Source organism: Phasianus colchicus, chromosome Z (assembly GCF_987193195.1).
Source record: "Phasianus colchicus chromosome Z, bPhaCol1.hap1.1, whole genome shotgun sequence".
NCBI lineage: Eukaryota > Metazoa > Chordata > Aves > Galliformes > Phasianidae > Phasianus > Phasianus colchicus.
The window spans coordinates 42,109,567-42,130,833 of NC_143476.1; the positions used below are offsets into that span (position 1 = coordinate 42,109,567).

The 21,267-nt window shown below is 38.0% G+C and overlaps 1 protein-coding gene across 6 annotated transcripts in view; it reads right to left on the reverse strand.

Annotated features, from left to right (window-relative positions):
- PRR16 (proline rich 16) overlaps window positions 1-21,267 on the reverse strand; it is a 156,792-nt gene that overhangs the window by 35,040 nt on the left and 100,485 nt on the right. For 4 of the 6 annotated variants that reach the window (XM_090131079.1, XM_090131077.1, XM_090131080.1 and 1 more), the window contains exon 2: window positions 12,905-13,782. In XM_090131079.1, the coding sequence (XP_089987205.1) occupies window positions 13,039-13,782 (744 nt within the window). In that variant the 3' untranslated portion in view covers window positions 12,905-13,038. Of the gene's footprint in view, window positions 1-12,289; window positions 13,783-21,267 lie in introns of those variants that run through there. The other 2 variants (XM_090131078.1, XM_031607765.2) reach the window with 2 other exon arrangements.

A 21,267-nucleotide genomic window follows, 5' to 3' on the forward strand; every position in this document is an offset into this window, starting at 1 on the left:
AGTGAAAACTGAATACTGAAAACAGTATTAAGCTTGGAATGTAGCCTGCTAGAATAGAATGCAGTTCACATATCACTGCTAGTGCTGATGAGATTTTGTTCATGGTTCTCTTTGTCTTTTCTAATTGCCATTCAGGTTTCATTCCTTGGAACAGACCCAGAAAGCTCTATTTTCCTTAGATTTAGTGGTATTTAAAGAAGGAAATGTTACGTAATGCATGAACAGTTGAAAGCTAGTCCAGCACAGGTTCCACTGCACTCAATCTAAGTGTGAGGGTCTAGGAGCACTCAGGCTTCGCTAGATTTTGTTCCAACAGTGCCAAACCTGGGCAAGGCCAAGAGTAAAATTCAACTCCTCTGCCTTCCATTCCTGTGCACCGGTTACACAGTGCAAGTGTATTGGCTGTGTGTTCACAGCTAATCATGAGAGAAGACACTGACACAGCTGTGAGACCATCTCTCACAGGAAGACACAAACCCATAACTCTATTCTGAGGGATCAGATTGCTTTCAAGCGTAGCTAGTGAGATCAGATCTATTGTTCATACTCTTCCCCATCAGGATTGATAATGTAGAGTGGTACAAGATTGCTTTATCTAATGCGCAATTCCCCATTGAACACAAAACCTGTACAACAACTTCTCACCCATAATACTTTTATTTTGTGTTCCAGAATCTTCTGGCAGTATTTATAAAAATCTCTGCTTTTTATTTCATTTTAAGTCTTCCACAGAGAGATGAAATTCTCTTTGAAAATATGTCATACAAAATGCAGTTGCTGAAAGCTCATGAAGCATTCACTTGAACAAGATTTAAGACTCACTCCATGTCTGAGAGAGAAATAATTAATCTCCTGCATGTAAGGTTAATGAATGATAGCGATACAAATCTATTAAAAAAGGTGCTACTATATGCAAATGATTTTCTAATACTTTCCCTGCCTTAGCCTGCGTGTTCAAATTGTTAGATCATCACTGAAGCTTGTTAGGATGGCATTATTCTTTCCAGAAATCAATGAGTCATTTGTAATTTCTTTGCAACTTTGATTACTCTTTCCTCCGGTTTAAAAGAAGTGACTGAAAAATATGTCTTTTTACACCTGGAGCCAACTATCAGTATAAAGAAGAGGGATAAAATGAACAATGCTGGTAAAATGCGTTAATGCTACAAAATTTATAAGTTGAATTTTAAGTTCATATGAAGTTTTGCTTTTAAGATCTACTGTTCAGCTTCAACTTTTTCCTTGTTTAATACAGCAGCACAATTCAGACTCTACAAGCTGTTTCCTGCAAGAAAAAATAGCAAACAGATTTAATAGATTTACTCTCAAGTGTGAACGTGATCAAAATTGATCTCAGATTGGGCTAGACTGTAACCACTCAGAACATCTGCTTTGTGGATTTTGCTCTCAATGCTGGTAACAACCTTATTATAACTTAAAACTAAATTATAAGAAAGCAAAATGTAAACATATGTGTTTTAAGTTAAAGTCAATGTTAACTACTGGCATTTAGATGTAGATGCTGCACTTGTATTCTTCTAGTGGCATCTCATCTCATCCTGCCACTTGGACACAATACCCTTCTCCTCTGACATTTCATGAAAATGCATGTTATTCAACATAATCTAATTAAATATTTTTTCTAATGAGAATATTGCTTTGTAATACTGTAAGGAAGTGGTCCTGTCAGTAAGATCATTTCTACAAAATCCAGTTTCAGATAGTTTTCAAATAGTACAGAGCTTGTCTCCAAACAGTGTGTTATTGCAAGTCTGCAAGTTAGATGTATTGTTGAAATACTACTATTGTATTTAAAAATCAGCTCACCTCAGAGATAAAGATAAATGATCAGTCTATAAGGTATTCAGGATCATGATTCAGTTGTTTACACAGATTTAAAATTTTTATATTAAAAACTATGAATCAGCAGATCTGATATTCACGTTTATCACTGGGAGGAGTAATTACTGAAGAGTTTTAGAGAAATCTTGCATAGAGTGATATTTTAATTTCTCAGCAACACATTACGACCGAGGCTGCAAAAAAATTCAAGTTTGGAAATGAATGCAACATCAGTGTTTGATGTGAGATAGCCTTAGATGTCAACATTTAATTAAAGGGATCATTAGGTCTGTGTTTAATTTAACATGGATGTAATCTTAGTGCCTAAAAGGAAAGAAAAAAAAATCTTTCTCCAGTTGTCCCATTCCTGTCCATACACCACATCCCACTTTGCACCACCAGACTTGTGAAAAAATATTTTTCATACACCCTTTGTCTCCGATACACTTCAATGCCTCATCACCAAAATGTCTGTGGTTGATTCGTTCTAGACACTAGCACAAGAATGAGTAGTGAAGGCAGGTCTGGACTGTTCTTATGAAACAATGCTGGGTCAAATGCATAACCCACATCAGCAAAGGGAATTGAGGAGCATCTGTCTATGTTCACATCCACAGGCTGATTTCAAGCCTGATTCCTATGCAGCTAAATAGCACTTCTGGCTGCCAAAAGGATTTGCCACTACAGTTAATATCCATTGCAGATTTTACACAGATATCAGAAAGATGATTGGTTCTGAAGTAATCATTCTAAAAGGTAGAGGGCATATCCATGAAGGGCATGCAACTCCTTCATTTCAAGTCACTGCACAGTTAGAAGCAATTCATTAACACTGCACTGAGTTCTGCCTGCGTTTATAATCCAAATTTTCCATTGCTTCTTGCAAGCTCAACTGCATTTTTTTCATCTCTCTTGCCAACTACAAGATTGCATTGCTGTAAACATCACAAAATTACATTTTTATCTATCTTTTAATAAAAGGTGTACCTGATTTTTTAATGTCTAACAGGGAGCATTTAAATTACAGTTTCTCTCACAAATGTATATCTCAGACATGGTGTGACTGCTTGTAATAGAAGTCAAAATTTAAATTATAAACTTCATAGTATGAATTAAATGTGTTTCTGTGTAAGCTACTCCACAGCTACATGCCTCACTGTAAAGAATGCGTAATCTGATTTGTTAACTTGGACAACAGTACCTGGATTTTTTTTTATTGTACTAATGGGCCCTCTGTTGTTGGAAACTTTATTTCCATTAAGTTAATGAGACACTTTCTAATATCTTACACTAATATAAAAAAGATTTTAATGTCCAGGAAAGTTACAAGAATACAAAATCCCTATTTCAGTTTTGTTTTTTTTTTCATGACTTTCCTTTTTTAATTACTTTTTCTGAATATCAGCTACAAGGACATCTTCCAGTAACAGCCTGGTTAGATCTTGGCACTCTCAGACACAACTTTTGCTTCTCAACTTGCTCACTATCATGTAAGTCTCTAGGAATCACTGCTTCAGTGTACAGCCATTAATGTGATCACGTCTCAGCCAAGAGGCCAGGCCATATTAAATTCCAGTTTTCTTTTGAGTGAATCCTTCTCTATACTGAAACAGAATAGTTCTCTGCTGAATACATAGGTTGCTTGGAAAGCAATGCTTCCTATTAATTTCCATGGAAACTACAAGGGATATAAAGAGCACAATAATGGTATTTGATAGAGCAAATTCTCATCTACAAAACATTATTTCTCATCATTGTCACCATGACCAGCTATGCATTTTTGCTAGTGATGAATAAGGGCCTGCATGACATGCATGTAAACATCTGCATGGCTCAAACGTGGCTTGTCTTCCACATCACTGTTGCCACTGCTGAAACCACCCACTGCCTCACTGTGCTGACATCCACTGTTTGACCTCCATAAACGTTCAGAAAGAATCAATGAATGTCAATAGAAAGTAGTTGAATATTGGTGGGATGGTTCAACCTCTACTACCATACTACCAACAACTGCCTATGTCACTGTGGGCTGGCATTAGAAGGCATTACTTTTAGAGCAGCCCTTGTATGTTCTTTGATAGGCAGTAACAGAGAATGATTGCCAAATGCAAATGTTTAGTAAGCATCTACTATAGTTACCACTCAGCATATTGTTTCTAGTTTTGCTTGAAAGCCTGCAACGCTTCGATGCACATCTAGAATACTCCTATCCCTATCTTCATCTAACTTTGGTATTGTGATGTTTGCACTGTATTTATAACGTTTTGGACTAGTAAAGATGATAAAAGATTGGAGATGTTTGCTCACCAAAAGAAGTAGCTTTTCACTCATCTAAAACAGCAAGATTACCAGCTACCGTACTGCCACTCTGCAAGGACATTGCTGTACATGTATATGACTCTAAAAGGCCAGGCCCATTCTGACAAGAGCCTACATAAAAAGAAACTCCCTCTCCCCCTCCAGCATTCAAGCATGAGGGATGGTGTCAGAATCTTTATTTTGATATATTTCAGGATAAAAAGCACTGGTCAAAATGCCGTGAATATTTTCTTGTGCGACAGAAACATCAAGCAAGCCTTCAAAATAGTAAGATACACCATGGATTTGATCTATGACCATTTCAATTTGTGACAACCACAGATATCTAATTCTGTGCACATGATTAAAATTAAACTCATTGACAGCTCAGTCAGTGCATGCTAAGAGGAGGAAGATAAATTGTTTGCTCCCTTGTTCAGCTTTGACAGTTGATCAGAGGTGTTTTCAGCTAAAATTGAGAGTATCTGGATAATAAACATTCTCATTGACATACGTAATAAATTCAGCAATATCAGCATTGCATTAAGATAAAGAGAGGTCAACATTATCTTCGTGTTGCTATGCATTTGTGGAGAAAAAAAAGATGAAAGAAGATAGTGAAAAGTACAAAAGCCAAACCTTCAGATTACCTAAACACTTCACAATCTTATTAGAGTTGAACCCTAGGCTGAGCAAATTGCAAGGTTTGTGTCCTGTAGTAAACTGAGACACTGCTCTCTTATTATGCAGATCTGCAGACCCAACTGGATATACAAAGGATACTGAAATATAACGTCTCATGATTTAGACGTGTTTCTATTGTTTTACAGTCCATTATTCCACAAGACAGGATTTAAAGCACATAACCACATTTTTCATCTATTTGCTATGTATTATTAAATCTCATGTTTTTCATGCATTCATTGCTGAGTTCTAAATTCATGCTGCAGCTAATAATAACTACAGCTAATTGTAAAAGTTCCATTACAGGCCACTTTGCTGTTTGTGCTGTTTCTCTACCTTCAGCCTTAGCCCAGGAACAGACTTAATAAGGATACCACCCTTACTGCTCAGCTAAATTCTGAACAGCGAAGTGACTTCTAATGCTTTCTTTAGACCATGAGATAAATAGAGATGAATCATTTCAAACACTTTCTTTTCTAGGTAATGTAAGTTATCAGCAGATTTACTTATGAACATTTCTGAAAAATGCTGTACTTTGAAACTTCTGGAAAAAAGGAACAAATGTTCAAATAGAGGTCAGCTGTGCCATTTCCAGCTTCCAAATAACTGCCTGGCTCTGTTATTTCCAATTCTACTCGCGCTTTACTCAGCATTCCCACTGTGCTAGACTCAAGGACATGCATGTCTCCACCTTACAGACAGACAGATAGATCTGTCTGCTTCTTACAGCTTACTTCTGTTACTTAAAAGCCCCTAATGATTTGCACATTAAAAAAAAAAAAAAAAAAAAAGAACAAAATAAATAAAAAATGCATGTAAAGAACGTAAAGCAAAATCTGTCTTTCCAAATTGATTCAGCTGGACTGGTTTAACATGGTATGAGGAAGCTGGTTCACACAGACATGGATAAACTTGGAAGCTGCGACCACTTCATCTCCTTCATACATTTCATCATAACAAATCTATGTACTGCAAACGGGAAACAATTGTATTTTCTGCAGCAGCAATTACTAAGTAACTGCATATATGTGCCTCTTCATGTGACTTTTTATGCAATATTTTTTAAGTCCTGTTCTGTAGTTTTCTCATATGACTAAATAATTGCTATTGTGGGAATTCGTCAGATATTTCTTAACAGATATTTACAAATGTAGTGTTTACCAAGGTGGATGTCACAGTGGACTGTTTTTTTTTTTTTTTTTTTTTTTTCATAAAACAGAAGGAAACAGGAACATACTCACAGTGTGCATAGAGCTTTTTATATAGTACCAGAAGATCCTGTGACTTCTTTTTGTTTTTCTTCAGAGGTAATGTGCAGAGAAAACAATAACAGAAGTAAACATCCATTAGTTCTTAATGACTGCTAACTAAATGTTTTAACTCATGTAGGTTGCAGGCCCAAAAATAACTACACAAATTGGAACATTGTGATCACATAGATACTGTGAATCCAAGAGAAAACAATCATCCATTAAAATTTTAGCATACAATTTTAGATAGTAACTGCTTGGTGATAGAAGACAATGTAATTTGGTACTTCAAATTACATTGTACTCATGGTACAATACAAAACTATGCATTGTATTTGAAAAAATAGAACAAAAATAAAAAACTTGAAAGCAATAGAGACTGATGAAGAAGATATTATTAAAGCTGGAAAGGAAATAAACAACTCTGTGAAAAGTCCAAACAGTGCCTGAATTTTTCTTTCTTATGATTAAAATGATTCAAGATTGCGTTTCAAGTAGTAATAACCATACTTAAAAACAAACTCTGGTATTGATGCAGTCACTGTCATGCAGACACGGCTGAAGAATGCACTTAAACATCCTTCCTTTTCTGTTCATAATTTGCATTTTATTTTTTCCTTCATATGTTAATTGCTTTTCTCCTTTTATCACTTGTAAGATTACAAAAGAGGTCATCCACAAACTCAGGTGAACAGCAGCAAGGGATAGATCTGAGAGAGATCAGAAAACTCTTATAAAAATATAGTTTTGTATTATGAACATAATTTAAAGCCAACTGTGAAACAGACTGTGCTCTGTTCCTTTGAGAGTCTTAGTATATAAATATTTGAGGATAACAGAAAAAAAGAAAAAATCTATCCCTCAGCAAAGGACAACAGACAGCAATTTCTGGAACCCTTGCACCATCAGCTCTGCTCTTTGTCTTCCCCCAGTGAGGCAGCAGAAGTGTTTCTCTGAAGCACTGTTGTTGAGTGGGTGCTGGGTGCAGTTCATGACGTTGAATTTCTTAATGGATCAGACCTGTTGTCTCTCCACATCTTTCTCACTATGTACATATATATATATATGTATATGAATACATATGAATACATATATATATGAATATATATATATATATTCACAGCACAAAAAACGTATAGTTATGCAAAAACAAAAATGAAAGGTTCTTGCTGCTCTTGACATATGCATATGAATATGAAACCCTTGCATAGTTTTTATAACCTGACAGGAAACTGTTTATCTCAGCAGTAACAAAACTGCCTTGAAATTTCCCAAAGATTCAGCATTGTAAAAGCAAAAGTCCAGCAGGAGCAGGGAAGTGACTGTCCCTCTGTACCTGGCACTGGTGAGGCTGCACCCAAGTACTGCGTTCAGGTTTGTGCCCCTCACCACAAGAAAGAGATTGAGAGTCTCGAGCGTGTCCAGAGCAGGGCAATGAAGCTGTGAGGGGATTGGGATTGTTCAGTCTGGAGCAGAGGAGGCTCAGGGAGATCACATTGCTTCCCATAATCCTCTAAAAGAAGGCTGTGGTGAGGTAGGGATCAGCCTCTTCTCCAGGGTAACAACAATAGAATGAGAAATAACAGCCTCAATCTGTGCCAGGTGAGGTTCAAGTAGGATATTAGGAATAATTTCTTCTCAGAAATAATAGCAAACTTAGTCACTGGAACAGAAAGTTCCCATAGAAGTGGTGGGGTCACTGCTCTTGGAGGTTTCAAATAAAGTGGAGATGTAGCACTGAGGTTTAATGGACATGATTGTGATGGGTTGGCAGTCAGACTTAATCTTAGAGGTCTTTTCCAACCATAATGATTCTGTGAAAACACAGAGCAAGCTAACACAGCCACAGCCACAGCTGATAACAGAACTAGGATAACACAGCCTAAATGACAGCTGTGTGTGTGCTGCAGCTTCCTCACAAAACCTGACAGGCCCCACAGCACTGGGACTGCTACTCATGAACAACTGTGGAAACAAAAAGGGAGCTGCAGAGGCTGATGCGAGCAGCAGGATGTTTGGTCATTTACCCCAGCAGCTTCTGCATCAGATAATAAGAGCACTAATCATATATCAAATCTCTTCAGATCAGGAACGTCAGCAACTTGCACAAACTTTGCTGAGCTCCCCACAAATGGAATGGTGCAGGTATTTTGTAAAACTTAATCTGGGGAAGATTGCTTTCCACCTCAGGGCTTTTCTCCACCACAAAACAGGCAGTAAAGTTTCTGTTAATTCTTCCCAAAAAAGCTCAATGCAAGCACATTATCACACAATTGCTGCTCAACAGAGATGAGGGTGATGTGCGGTCTGCATACAGTGCAGTGCACTGCAACATCCTGCACCAGCAATGCCAGCACTTGTACAGTGACTGGCAGGCTGTGGTGCAGTGTGCCACACACTACCCTAAAAATACTCAGTGGTTATACAGGAGGTGCCAAGCATTCTTCTAAGCTGGTGTTCCAAATATTGTGCTTAGCATAGTTGACCATGTGCATATCTTCCACTGCATGCCTTTGTGCCTGTCTCAGGTAACCAATCTTACCTCATTCTAAGCTTGATGCTTCAAATATTACTACTAGTTTGAAAAATAGAAATACAACTCCAAACTATATCAGTGTTTGTTTTACCAATGGTTAAATATTTTTCATGTGCTCTCCAACCAAGTGTGGAACACAACATGGACAAAAACTGGGAATGAGAAATGCAACCTCTGAAAAAATATATGCCAATATTCATACCTACTTTAAAAGCACATCAGCAGAGAGAGGCAAAAATCACAGCATGGTCATATCTCCTCATGTTAAATTACTGCTTGTGGTTTCACTGAAATAAAAGCCATCATTAGAACATGGTAAGGAGGAGATTTGAGGAGGTCTAGAGGGCATACACAACTCCCTCTGGTAATTAAAGAATTCACACTGTAATCTGCTTGCTTCAAAACCAATAATCAAGTCATGTGAAGGAAGTAACAAGAGCTGTACTCTACTGCACGTAACATTTCAAATAAAATATTGATTTTATCACCAGGAAAGGAGGCTGAAGCCTTGGAGGTATTTCTTGTTTCTGTGGACAGTGGACAACGATCAGCAAATCTGTGATGAAGGGGGCAACAACTCCGGAAGAAAGAGAGAAGACAGAAATATTTATAAAGTAATAAAAAGATCAGCAGTCTTTTTTAAGAGTCTTACGTGAGAGCCTTAAAATGGATTGTGTCCTTAATTTTAGTGTCCTGATGTTCCCTTCTTCCTAAGCATCCCTGTGCTAGCTGCTTGTTAATAATTTCTATTATTACAAATTAAGCCATTTACACTGCTTATTTCCATCTCTCTAAGTTGCTATCTTAATTAAATTGATAGAAAACACTTTCTCATTCTGTTTGCCTCTGAGATATCTAGAACCAGACAATTCAGGGTTCAAAATACCACCAGGGAATCAAAGCAGAGCAGCACTCTGAAATGGTGGTAAACATGGCATTAAAGATCTGAATACTGTTACTGGACTTTCAGTTCTTCAGTACATAAGACATAAATTTCATTGCAGAAATACAAGCTACTACCATCTCTGCAGAACATTAAATATCACCCCCAAAATATTGCCTTTAAGTTTCTAGGACACGTAACTGCTGTCTGGCTCTCGTTGCTTTATTGTGATTCCCTCAAGACTGAAACACAATATGTTACAGGTGTTTAAAAATGGTTCACAGAGATTGCATTCCTAATTAAAATGCAAAAAACACTTCTAGATGTATGAAGTATTGCATTATTTCTTACATTGTTTTAATCAGAGTTCTCCAGAACTCTGCTGCATAAGTGCTGCATAAGTTAAACATTGATGCCCACGCTTTGCAAGTTTACCCGCTTTCCCCTGTATTTTATTCTGCCATGTTAATGTGATCAAATTTTTCTGCTGATAAAAATATTTCACAGTAGGACAAAGGCCAGAGAGGTTTGCATTAGAACAGAAGAATTGGTTCATCTCTAGTAACATGATGAACAGAAAAAAGGCAACATGTTGGTTCATTAAAGAAAGACTGGATTAGCAAACATTGCAGAAAAAACACAATTTAAAGCTTTTTTTTTTTTTTTTTCCTCCTGGCCACAAGCAGCTTTGCATTTGAAAAGCTGCATACTGAGTTTAGCACAGTACTCTTTTTTTTCTGTTAAAATGCACAAATAAGGGTAGTAGTTTGCAAAAGGGTACGAAGGTGGCTTGGGGAAATAAAGAAGGGACAAGGTGAGAGATGAAACATGCAGGAGCCCAAAACTAATCATGGAATACTTCAATTTAACTAGCAGAAAACAAAACCCAGTGCTGAAAATTAGATGTCTCTTAAGATTTCCTTACCTGAGGAGTGTAATGTAAAACAATGCAATGAAACAGACACTTGGATGTATGTATGGAAACTGCTGAGTCAGGGCCTGAACCTCTGATTAATCACCTAAGGCGAGCAATGAGTCAGCCCTGGGAGCACAGGTGAAAGCAATTCACCTGTGCTGCAGGAAGGGGTGGAGCCTGGCTCCACCTCTCCTAGACCCATTTAAGAGCTGACTACCAGTGGGGAAGGATCTCTCTCTCTTCAGAAGATCCACTCCACTGGTCTTTCCTGAGCAAGCTGATGACACAGGTAAGCATCCTATTTATTCTCTTTGTCTCACTATGCCTACCTCTCTTGCTTATTTCATTATTGTAACATCTTAATATTATTTGATTATATAATATTCCTTTATATAATTTTCATTGATTATACAGATGTACATCAAGGCATAGCCATACAGCACAGTATCTAACCTGGAGATGCCAGTATGTTTCTGATGAGCACAGGACATATCTTAGAACAGAAATACTTGCATGGCCATCAGAGATCAGTCCACACTGTGAAACACTGAGACAAGTGAAATAGGATGTGCAACTTACCGTCTCTCCTATGACTACTTTGTTATTTTCCTAAATTTAACACAATACAAATATTTTATATTAAATATGGAATGCTTGACTGGAATTATCCAATAAGTTCTTGTATGAGATAGTTCTTTTAAGAGGGAAAAAGTTGTTAAACTACTTAAAAGATTTGGCATATGCTCCCCACAGAAATGATAAAGGCGTCACAACAGCCCAATTTCTTTTCAGAGTAGAAACCATAGCAATATAGGTACATGGGTAATTCCCCACACTGTTTTGATGTCTTTTAAATGCAATATTCCAATGTGCCAGGGAAGGCATGAACTTTATCCATGCAGCAGAACTGTCACCCAGGCAGTACAGGTCTCAAGCACACACAGAGCTAGTTGCTGCTTTCTCCTGCCTGGGCTCTACTTGGCAACAGTTCCCATGATATAAAATGTTGTCAAACAATGCAGAATGCAAAGTGCATCATGAAAAGCATGCGGGGAACACTTGATGAATTCATGATTAAGCACTTGCGATGATGCCCTTGTTCTGCCATTTCTATACAAGTAATGTAACTTGCAGTGTCAGACCCTAGATGAGTATCCACGCAACACACGATGTGTTCACTGTAGTTTTCAACAGGTTTCAATCTGTTAACATTTTTGTTCTGATTATTCCTATTATAAATACTGTAAAAGTACTACCATCTGTATACAGGGAAACTATGCATGGCTTGATGATGGGCTTTTAGTTTAAATTCTTATTCTTTATTACTTTAAATTATTATTACTGCGTTGAAATGGAAATTTAAATTTAAAAAAAAAAACAAAAACAATCTGTTTTCTTTCATAAGACCCTAGAGAAGCTAACGTGGATGAAGACATAGAGTATGTTTTATAATTCAGTGGAAAAAAAACATAGTGCTTTTATACAGCATCTGCTGCCAGGCCATTATGAGAGCTTAATTAGGCACAACTTTGTACATAACAGATTTATAATCACATCTTCTTCACTGATTAGATGGATTTTAACTTCAGGTACCAACTATTCTCTTTGTGAGAACAAAACATCCTTTCATAAAATAATTTAAAACACTGAGGAATTCTCTTTTCATCTAGTGAGGATATTAATTGGGTTCACCATCAAAATGTGATAGCATGTAAATATCTTGTTTTGCATGTTAATGCTTTGTAATTGGTATAGAGCTTTTCAACTTCAAAGCCCTTTAAATGAATTAAGTGGATGTCTCTGAAGACCTTAGGCAAAATTTTCTTTGCCTTCAAAAACCAGACAAAAGCTTTGTAAAAAGTGCAGGTCACGAGCAAGATAAAATATTACCACTGCTCTGCAGATGGAAGCAGAGGAAGCACAGGGGAACTGAATGGGACAGTCCCTGCTCTCCTGAAAGCTCTCTCATTCTCCCTGGCTGTGGCACACTGAGCAAGTGAGAAACACATTGCAAGATTTTGCTCTGCAAAGACATGTTGACATACCTTTCAATTACTTCTTTACTCTCTCACCAAAGGTCAAGCTGCCTGAAAGTCCGGATTCATTCCTATTGAATGGTTCCGTGCACAATGCCTTCACTCAAGAACGAGGCAGAGAAAAATGTCTTTGCTAGAATTCAGTCAAAAGTGTTATCTGCCACCTCCACTTTGTTTTGTCAAATGGCATTTTAAAGCACAGTGACTGGAAACAGAAAGCTTCCCAGAATTCAGCAGCAATGATTACTCCATTAAGTTGGACAGACGAAAATCTAACAGGAATCAGCACTTTGTACTTTCAAACTGATCTTTCTTTCCACTTTCTTTTAAACAATGCTGCAGATAGGAGACTGCAACAGAAGTTTACAACCCGTCAGCTAAATCATGTGTATTTTTCAGCATCCTTTTCAGCCATAAAGGCATTTTATGGTGACCAAAAAAAAATTCTTCTTTACTTACCGTGTGACTTTTATGCCACTTCACTGGATACACTGGGAGTAATACACTGGGTCTTCTTATTGCTCAAGCAGAAAGTGCTCATTATCTATTTATGTTTATATATATGAAAAAAAGTTTTTTTCAAGTGGCATACATCACACTGTTGTAGTGGTGGACTTCCTCAAGATGGTCTTCTGGGGTTTTGGTGCAGTTTGTGGAGGCACAGTAACAGGTCTCGGAGGAGGAAAGCTGTTACTGGAACTTATCCCCAGCCCTCCATTTTCTAGAGGAAACGGAGGCAGCGGAGGCGGTGGGGGTGGCAGAGGAGGGCACTGATGAGGCAGCACTTCCAGAAGATGGGCAGGCTCGCTGTGCAAGTGCACCTCCCTGTTTTTAATGTTATACCGAATGTCACAGTCTGGGCAATAGCCGTGATACTGCACTTTTTCACTAAATCGTACCCGTTCCCTTGCTCCTGCCTGAGGACATCGCTCTTTCTCAGGTCTATGCATTAGAGGTGGAATCACAACACTGTCCAAATTACTGTTTGGCATACAGCACAAATCCCCATTTGGGATACGGCTGGGTCCATTTCGCAGCAGGGTACCATTAGTCTTGACAGGGTTGGCCAAAGGAGGTGGCCTCAGGGGCTTGTCACACTTGACAGGTGTCAGTCGTGGTGGGGGTGGAGGGGGATTTGGCTTCCGCAGCACAGTGAGGATAGCAGAGGGATGCACAGGGGGCTTGATGAGCGGAATACTGCCCCGCACCTTCACCTTCTCCAGGCTAGAAGCTGTTGTGCTGCTGGAGCTGCTGTTGAGTGTGTCTGTTTTGGAACTGTCCGTCATCTCATCCTCCAGCTGCAGGTCAGATGTCAACGTGTCAATCTGGTCAACCACCTACACAACAGCCAGAGCAAAAACAGTCAGAAAAGCATGCCCCAGTAAAAGGCATAGAAATACAGAAGCATTTTTGTCCTTCCCAGATCCCAAGTAGCACATTTTTTAGCTGTTTTTATTTTTTTCTAAACATCATAACAATGGTAATAATAAGGAGGGGTAGTTTGCTAGCTCAACAACTGAATATGGAAGAAATAAATCCATTTTTTTTTCCTCTAGGGTTTACTTAGCAATATTGCTGCTCATGAAAAGTAAACCTTCCAGTGCAAGAGGAGATTGACCTATTTGACTTCAGCTTATACATGACACCTTCTGAAATGAATCTGCTGCACAGTATTTTTTTTTTAGCTCCAACCTTTTTCACAATCTAGGTGATTGCATATGCATCACTGTATCAGTAGTAGTATGCATCGACAATCTTAAGCTTGGTAAATTGTTTCCTGAATATTTTTTTAACATAAATAAGGTAATGAAGTGCAACTATCCTCCCATATAAGACTGTTATCTGCTCTTATGAATTTTACTTATAGTCTGTTATCCTCTGAAGTAATCCTGAAATTGCATTTACTTGCAGAAGAGAGGAAACCTAGCTTTGTTTTCTAAGTTACAAGCATTTTTTAACTCATACGTTTTATTCTATAACCTTTTCTTACCACCAATTTCTCTACTTTGTTCACTTCTGCAATGCGTACCTCTTCTAGTCTTCCAGATTCCGTCTTTCACTCACTTTTATATAGGATATGCAATATAGGTAACCAAAATTTGTCAAGTGACAGTCAAAAGCCCTTCCTGAAAACTGATTTTAACTCAAAAGCTGAGTTAAAATTAAGTTGAATGACCAGTTTAATCTGAAGATAACTAAGGAACAGCATAAGAACTAAGTATTTCCTTAAATGATATAAATAAAATAATGACAGGAGCGGAAGTGTTCTTAGTTAACTCCATTTCAGTAACAACAAGCTCATGCCACTGATTGGGGTCTCCATGGTGCAGCTAGAAGGGGGGACTAAGGCCACACGCTTCTTGTCCTCCCACCATCCTCCTCATCTCTTTCAGTTTTTCATTTTTACTTCTTGCTATCATTAATTTTGTCATAATACTCTTGATTTAAAATTAAACCTATTTTAGGGGAGTATAGCCATATTGTAGACTAAAAAATGGTAAAATTTATTACTGGAGGCAGCAACTCTATTAGCTCAAGTCTGTGCTAACTTCTGTCTCACATCAAAACTGTAAATAATTAATATAAAATCTCAATAGAATGAAAGACCTTTCCAGAGTCCTGGCTTTATGCTGTAACTACAAGTTGGGTATTTTAAAATCAATAGAAATTTATATGCAGCAACTCACTCACTTTATAGAAGCTCCCATAAAGAGCAAAAACGTCTTTTAAAAAAGTTCCCATTTCTATCCAAGAGATAGAATTCATTTATACAAAATTCAAAGCCCAATACCTTGTTTCATTTCATTTTCTATTTTAGCCAGATATGTAATTCACCAGATAACTAGGATTTAAAATGTTTGACTAAAAGATGCAAGACATGGTGGAATTCTGGCTGCCATCAGATCTCAAACACATCCTCCAGGGTATACTATGTGACTACTCTCAGAAATTTCAAAACAAGGGCAGATAAACTAAGTCTGTGCTAAGGCAATGTAGGAATCATAGGAAGAAAGAGAGCCTAGAGGAGAAAGAACTCATCATGTTGCTTTGTATATGTAAACAAGGCATAGAGAACTTTTCAAAATGAAAGGGAAAACAACAGAAAACTCATGTTCTGGGCAAAAAATTCAAGCAAGTGTCTTCAAATTTAGTATGGATCTTTATCAGTATTATGATCTGTCTGTACATGGCTTAGTATCCTACTGAATTTCTTCCTGGAGTAGGTGTGGCTTTTTCGCTTGAGAATGAGTTGATGCAATATAATCCCAAGAAAATCACTGGAAAGGAAAGAAATAAAAAAGAAACACAAAAAGCTGTAGGAGAAGACAGGAAGGAAAGGCATATCTGTAAGGATGCTCAACAAAGGAGCATTTTAAGGCTTTTACATATGACCACAGATTGGCCTATATTACAGTATTAGATTATAAAACATGTTAACATCTGTGTTTCTTTTGCAATTGTTATTCCAATAGAACTTTTTTCCCTCTATTTTCTATAATGATACTTCCCTCAGAGCTCAGGATTATTAACCATACAGGATCACAGAAAAAAAATTACTTATGTGAAGAAAAAGACAGCCATGGGCTGCTGATGTGGTTCTTGCACTTTTAGCTTTAGATATTTCACAGAAATTATCTGGATAACAAAAATATTCTATATAGGCTTAAAATTCATGCACAATTTCCAAAATTAAATTCCCAATAAAGAAGAAAATAAAGTATGAGAATTAATTTTAATTAGTTTTAACAACAAATGTGCAACATTCTAATCATTTTATTTCCTGTATGCCTGTAGAATGGATCACAAATAACAGCCTCTTAGCTTTAGAGCCTCACATGTGCAACACTGCACATGATAAATGTACTCCATGCAATGTAGCTCTAGAGAAACAAAAGCTAGTATTTATTATTTTGAAAAGGAAACACTGAAGTTTCATTCCACTGTCACTATGAGGATAGAACTGTAATTATACATCACATATAGGTGATAATAAAATAGCATAAAATGGCAGATCCCAGTGATGAGAACATTTGCATTCAAACTATCCTTCTGACAATGTAAAAAATTTTCTCAGGAGTAGGATGATAGTCTGGCCTTATGAACCATTTGTAGATTTAAATGACTGCAGAATTTATCCCCTGCCCTCTGGGCAACAGTGTAGTAGACAACGGAAGTTTTCTGTCACCTACTCTTTGCAAAACATGAGAATAGCACAAAATGGCTCTGACATGATGACACAGTTTACCTGTCCAAATTATTTACCACCACAGGTTGTGATTTTATTTACTCTTAGTTTCTTTCTTTCTTTATCTTTTCTTTTCATCCCAGAAGGAAAATTCAAATAACAGGAAAAAGTAACAGATGTAGGACAAAACTGCAAACTGAAAGAAATATAGTCTCCATTTCACAACCACTTCCTATGGAAATTAGAGAGAAAATATTCAGAAACAACAACAAAAAAAGCTGCTCCAGTTGTGCAGAATCTGTTTTTCATTCTGTGGCAAAACAGAACTTGATTCAGCTGCGGAAGCATGGGGAGCCATCCTTTTCTACCCTGAGGGGTTCCTCAGCCTTTAAGTGGATTTGATGCCTGTGTTTGCCATGCTGGTGATATTCCAAGGTCTCAAGCTTTGCACGGTCCCAAACTCCTGAATAAACAAGAACATCAGCTCAATCCTACCCACTTGATGTGATCTTATTGGACAGAATTACATACTCAGTAGCATTTGAATTGGATTTCTAATTAGCTAATTCTACAAAATTAATTGATTATTGAATGGCACCAAAATTTTTCACCCTGAAATCTGAACTTTTAAACATGTCAAAGTCCGCTTAACAGCACTGCCTTAGAAATAGATGAGTTTCTGGATTTTTTTTTTTCCGTATTTATATCTTTAGCATATAATGAGCAGAAAGATCAACTGTTTGGGTGAAGTAAATTAATAAAGATTTATCACAGAACTGTAGAATGATTTGGGTTGGAAGATACCTCAAAGTCAATGCAGTTCCAAACCCTGTCATGGGTGAGACCACCTTTCACTAGACCAGTTGCCCAAAGCCCCATCGGGTGTGGCCTTGCACAGATCGCTGATGTGGTCTACCTGGACTTCAGTAAGGCCTTTGACACTATCCCCTATAACATTCTTGTGGTGAAGCTGGCTGCCTATGGTCTGGATGGGTGTATGCTCTGCTGTGTGAAGCACTGGCTGGATGGCAGGGCCCAAAGAGTCGTAGTCAATGGAGTTGAATCTAGTTGGTGGCCGGTCACAAACGGTGTCCCCCAAGGCTCAGTACTGGGGCCACTTCTGTTTAACATCTTGATGAGGGGATTGAGTGCACCCTCAGTAAGTTTGCAGATAACACCAAGCTGGGAGGGAGTGTTGATCTGCCAGAGGGGAGAAGGGCATTGCAGAGGGACCTGGACAGACTGGATCGATAGGCCAAAGTTAATGGCATGAGTTTCAATAGGGCCAAGTGTTGGGTCCTGCATTTTGGTCACAACAACCCCAACAATCCTACAGGCTTGGGGAGGCGTGGCTGGAAAGCTGCCTGATGGAAACGGACCTTCGTGTTCTGATGGACAGTCGGCTAACATGAGCCAGCAGCGTGCCCTGGTGACCAAGAAGGCCAATGGCATCCTGGCTTGTATCGGGAATGGTGTGGTGAGCAGAACTAGGGAAGTCATCCTGCCCCTGTACTCGGCATTGGTGAGGCCTCACCTTGAGTACTGCACCTCAGTATAAAAAGGACGTGGAGGTACTGGAGCAGGTCCAGAGAAGGGCAAAGAGGCTAGTGAAGGGCTTGGAAAATCAGCCCTATGAGGAGAGGCTGAGGGAGCTGGGGCTGTTTAGTATGGGGATGAGGCGGCTGAGGGGTGACCTTATTACTCTCTTCCAATACCTGAAAGGTGCTTACAGGGAGAGCAGGTAGGTCTCTTCTCACTGATGACAGGTGACAAGATGAGAGGAAATGGCCTCATGTTGTGCCAAGGTAAGCTTAGGTTGGACATTAGGAAACACTTCTTTACAGAAAGGGTGGTTAAACATTGGAATAGGCTCCCCAGGGAGGTAGTTGAGTCACCGTCCCTGGATGTGTTTAAGAGCTGTTTGGATGTGGTGCTCGGAGATATGATTTAGCGAGGGTTGTTAGAGTTAGGGCACTATGGTTAAGCTGCGGTTGGACTTGATGATCCTTGAGGTCCCTTCCAACCTGAGTAATTCTGTGATTCTGTGAAATCTAGGGATAGGTCATCTTCAGTTTCTCTGGACAACCTTTTCCAATGCTTTTCTGTCTTCATTACAAAAGATATCTTCTAGCTATCTAACCCAAATCACTGCTTTCAGTTTCAGATCACTGCATTTTGTCCTGTCACTAAACACCTTAACAGTCTCTCTCCATTATTTTTATAAGCTCCCTCTAAATCCTGAGAGGTCACAGTGGAGTCTCCTCAGAACATTCTCTTCTCCAAACTGAACAAGCCCAGGTCCTACAGCCTTTCTTTGTAAGAGAGGTGTTCACGATCATCTTTGTGTCCCCTCTCTGGTCCTGCTCTAGTCTTCATCATCTCCTTCATCTCTAGTTTCCTGGCCGTAAATTAGTTTACAATAGCCATTGAGAACCAGCACTGCCTAACAGCAGTTAAGAAGTCACATGTTAACAAGAAAAAGAAAAAATCAACACTTGAGGTTTTAAGCAGATTTGGTATAACAATCTAGTTAGGAAACAATCAAGTGCATAGATGTACCAGTGTTCCTAATACACTTAACTTTCATGAGTAGATTAATATTTCTTTCAAGAAGACTCCTTGCTGAGTGCCTAACTAGAAGAACAGCTTCCAGGAAAATTCAGAGTTGTACAACTACAGCAAGATCATAAACCTTTGCTAAAGCAATTGGATAAAACTTCTGTTAAACTGCTTGTCAGTGTATTAACTTTAAATATTTTAAAATATATTTTAAACTTCTAAAAATACACTTTTTAAAAGGTTGTTTTCAGAAAACCAAGCTAACAATTTGCATGTGAAAGAGTGCAGACAGACAATTTAAAAGATAGTAGGAAATAATTTGGGGTATCTTCATGGTACCAACAGAAGACACTAAAGGTGCTTGAGATGTTTCACAAAGCAAAATACAAAATTTCTCTGCTTTCAGGTTTGGATTAGATACAGAAAACTAAAGAATGAGAATTAAATGAAGCCAAAAGGAAAAATAACATACTGTGGTTAGATCTGAAATTTATGCTTAATTTTATTGGAAGACTTTAAAGCCAAACATCTGCTAAGTAAATGCTATTAATAGTATTAATTAATGATGAAAACCAAAAGAAATTTCTTAGAAGTTGATCAAAGAGGCTTTGCAGAAATTAACATGGCACTCCATAGTGGACACAAATAAAATAAATACTTGTGTAGGAACTGACAAGCAAGTATTGGGAAGAAGAAAAGCAAACACTGCTTTATACTAACAGCTTGACAGGTGGTAGTTACTAAGAGCAGGATTATTAGATTTAAAGACAGCAGTACAGAGTAAAATAATGATTGCACCATGGAAGCATTTCTGAAATACAGCAGACAGCTTGAAGAAGGTGCAATTAACCAGTGTATGAGTGCTGTAAATACAGACTCTGAGTGAACCAACAACATGAAGGCTGAAGGAAGAAGAGAGAGTCATTGGAAAGTTTATGTCATAAGGAGCTGCCATAAAACACTTCAGTTAATGGCCAACATTCTAGTGAGAAACACTGCACAAAATGCTCATGCTCATAATTTTTACAGCTTGTACCGTGGATAAAATCTATAGTAAAATAACATTTTATACTCCCACTTCAGTAAAATTTAACACAAGTGTGACTCATGTGACTTTTATAACACAGAATACGACTGCAGATTACCATTTAGAAAAAACTTTCCTTCCTGTTGTCTCCCTTGCGGAGTGTCTAGAATTTTAAAATACTTAGAGAAATTCTGTGCAGCAAACATCATTGTATGAAGGACATAACAGTCCTATGCATGTAACTTTCACTGAAATATTAAAAAGACAAATAACTCCCCCCCCACCAAAAAATATCAGGAAAAAAAAAATGACACTGAAATCAAAAGGAATTTGTAGTGAAGAAATGTCCAGCAGTGAACTAGTGAACTCCCACCTGTAAAAGTTATTGAACATTTATATTAAATTGCTTTAAAATATAGAGAGCATAAAGCATAAGTTTCCTCCTGAGGCTAAACTGCATCCTCCACTTAAAGCAACTGAGAATCTCATTCAAGAAAGTGTCTTGAGATTACCAAAGCACCCATAGCAGCCTGTTCTGGCCCAACATTTCCATTGTACAAGTTTTGTTTGGCTGTTAACTCCTATAAGTGCTAGGGAATTGAATATCCTAATTTGACTGGATGAACACACAAAGCTCTGAACTTCTTACTCAGTGCCAGTGAATTAGGGAAAGTACGTTATGTAGAAACTTCTGTGTCATCATGAGGTGTTGAATTGGCAGCTGCAGATTTGACCTTGCTATGCCAGGTTCTCCCTGCTGATAATAGATGATTTTCTACAGACTTAGACAATTAGTGCAAACAGGACTGGGGACTCGCTGTAATAACCCAACCTTTTCTTGGACATCTAATGCATATGTATGGTTTCATTTAATTCCTAACCTTATATCAGAAAAGTGTATCTTCAATTAGTTACAAACTCTTTTTGCAGTGTTTTATCTGTGTGATTATGCAACATGTGTGAACAAATGTATATTTATCTACTCAGAACTTTATTATCTCCTCACAATAAATGTTCCACTGGGTTTGTTTCTGCTCTGATTTAAAGTCA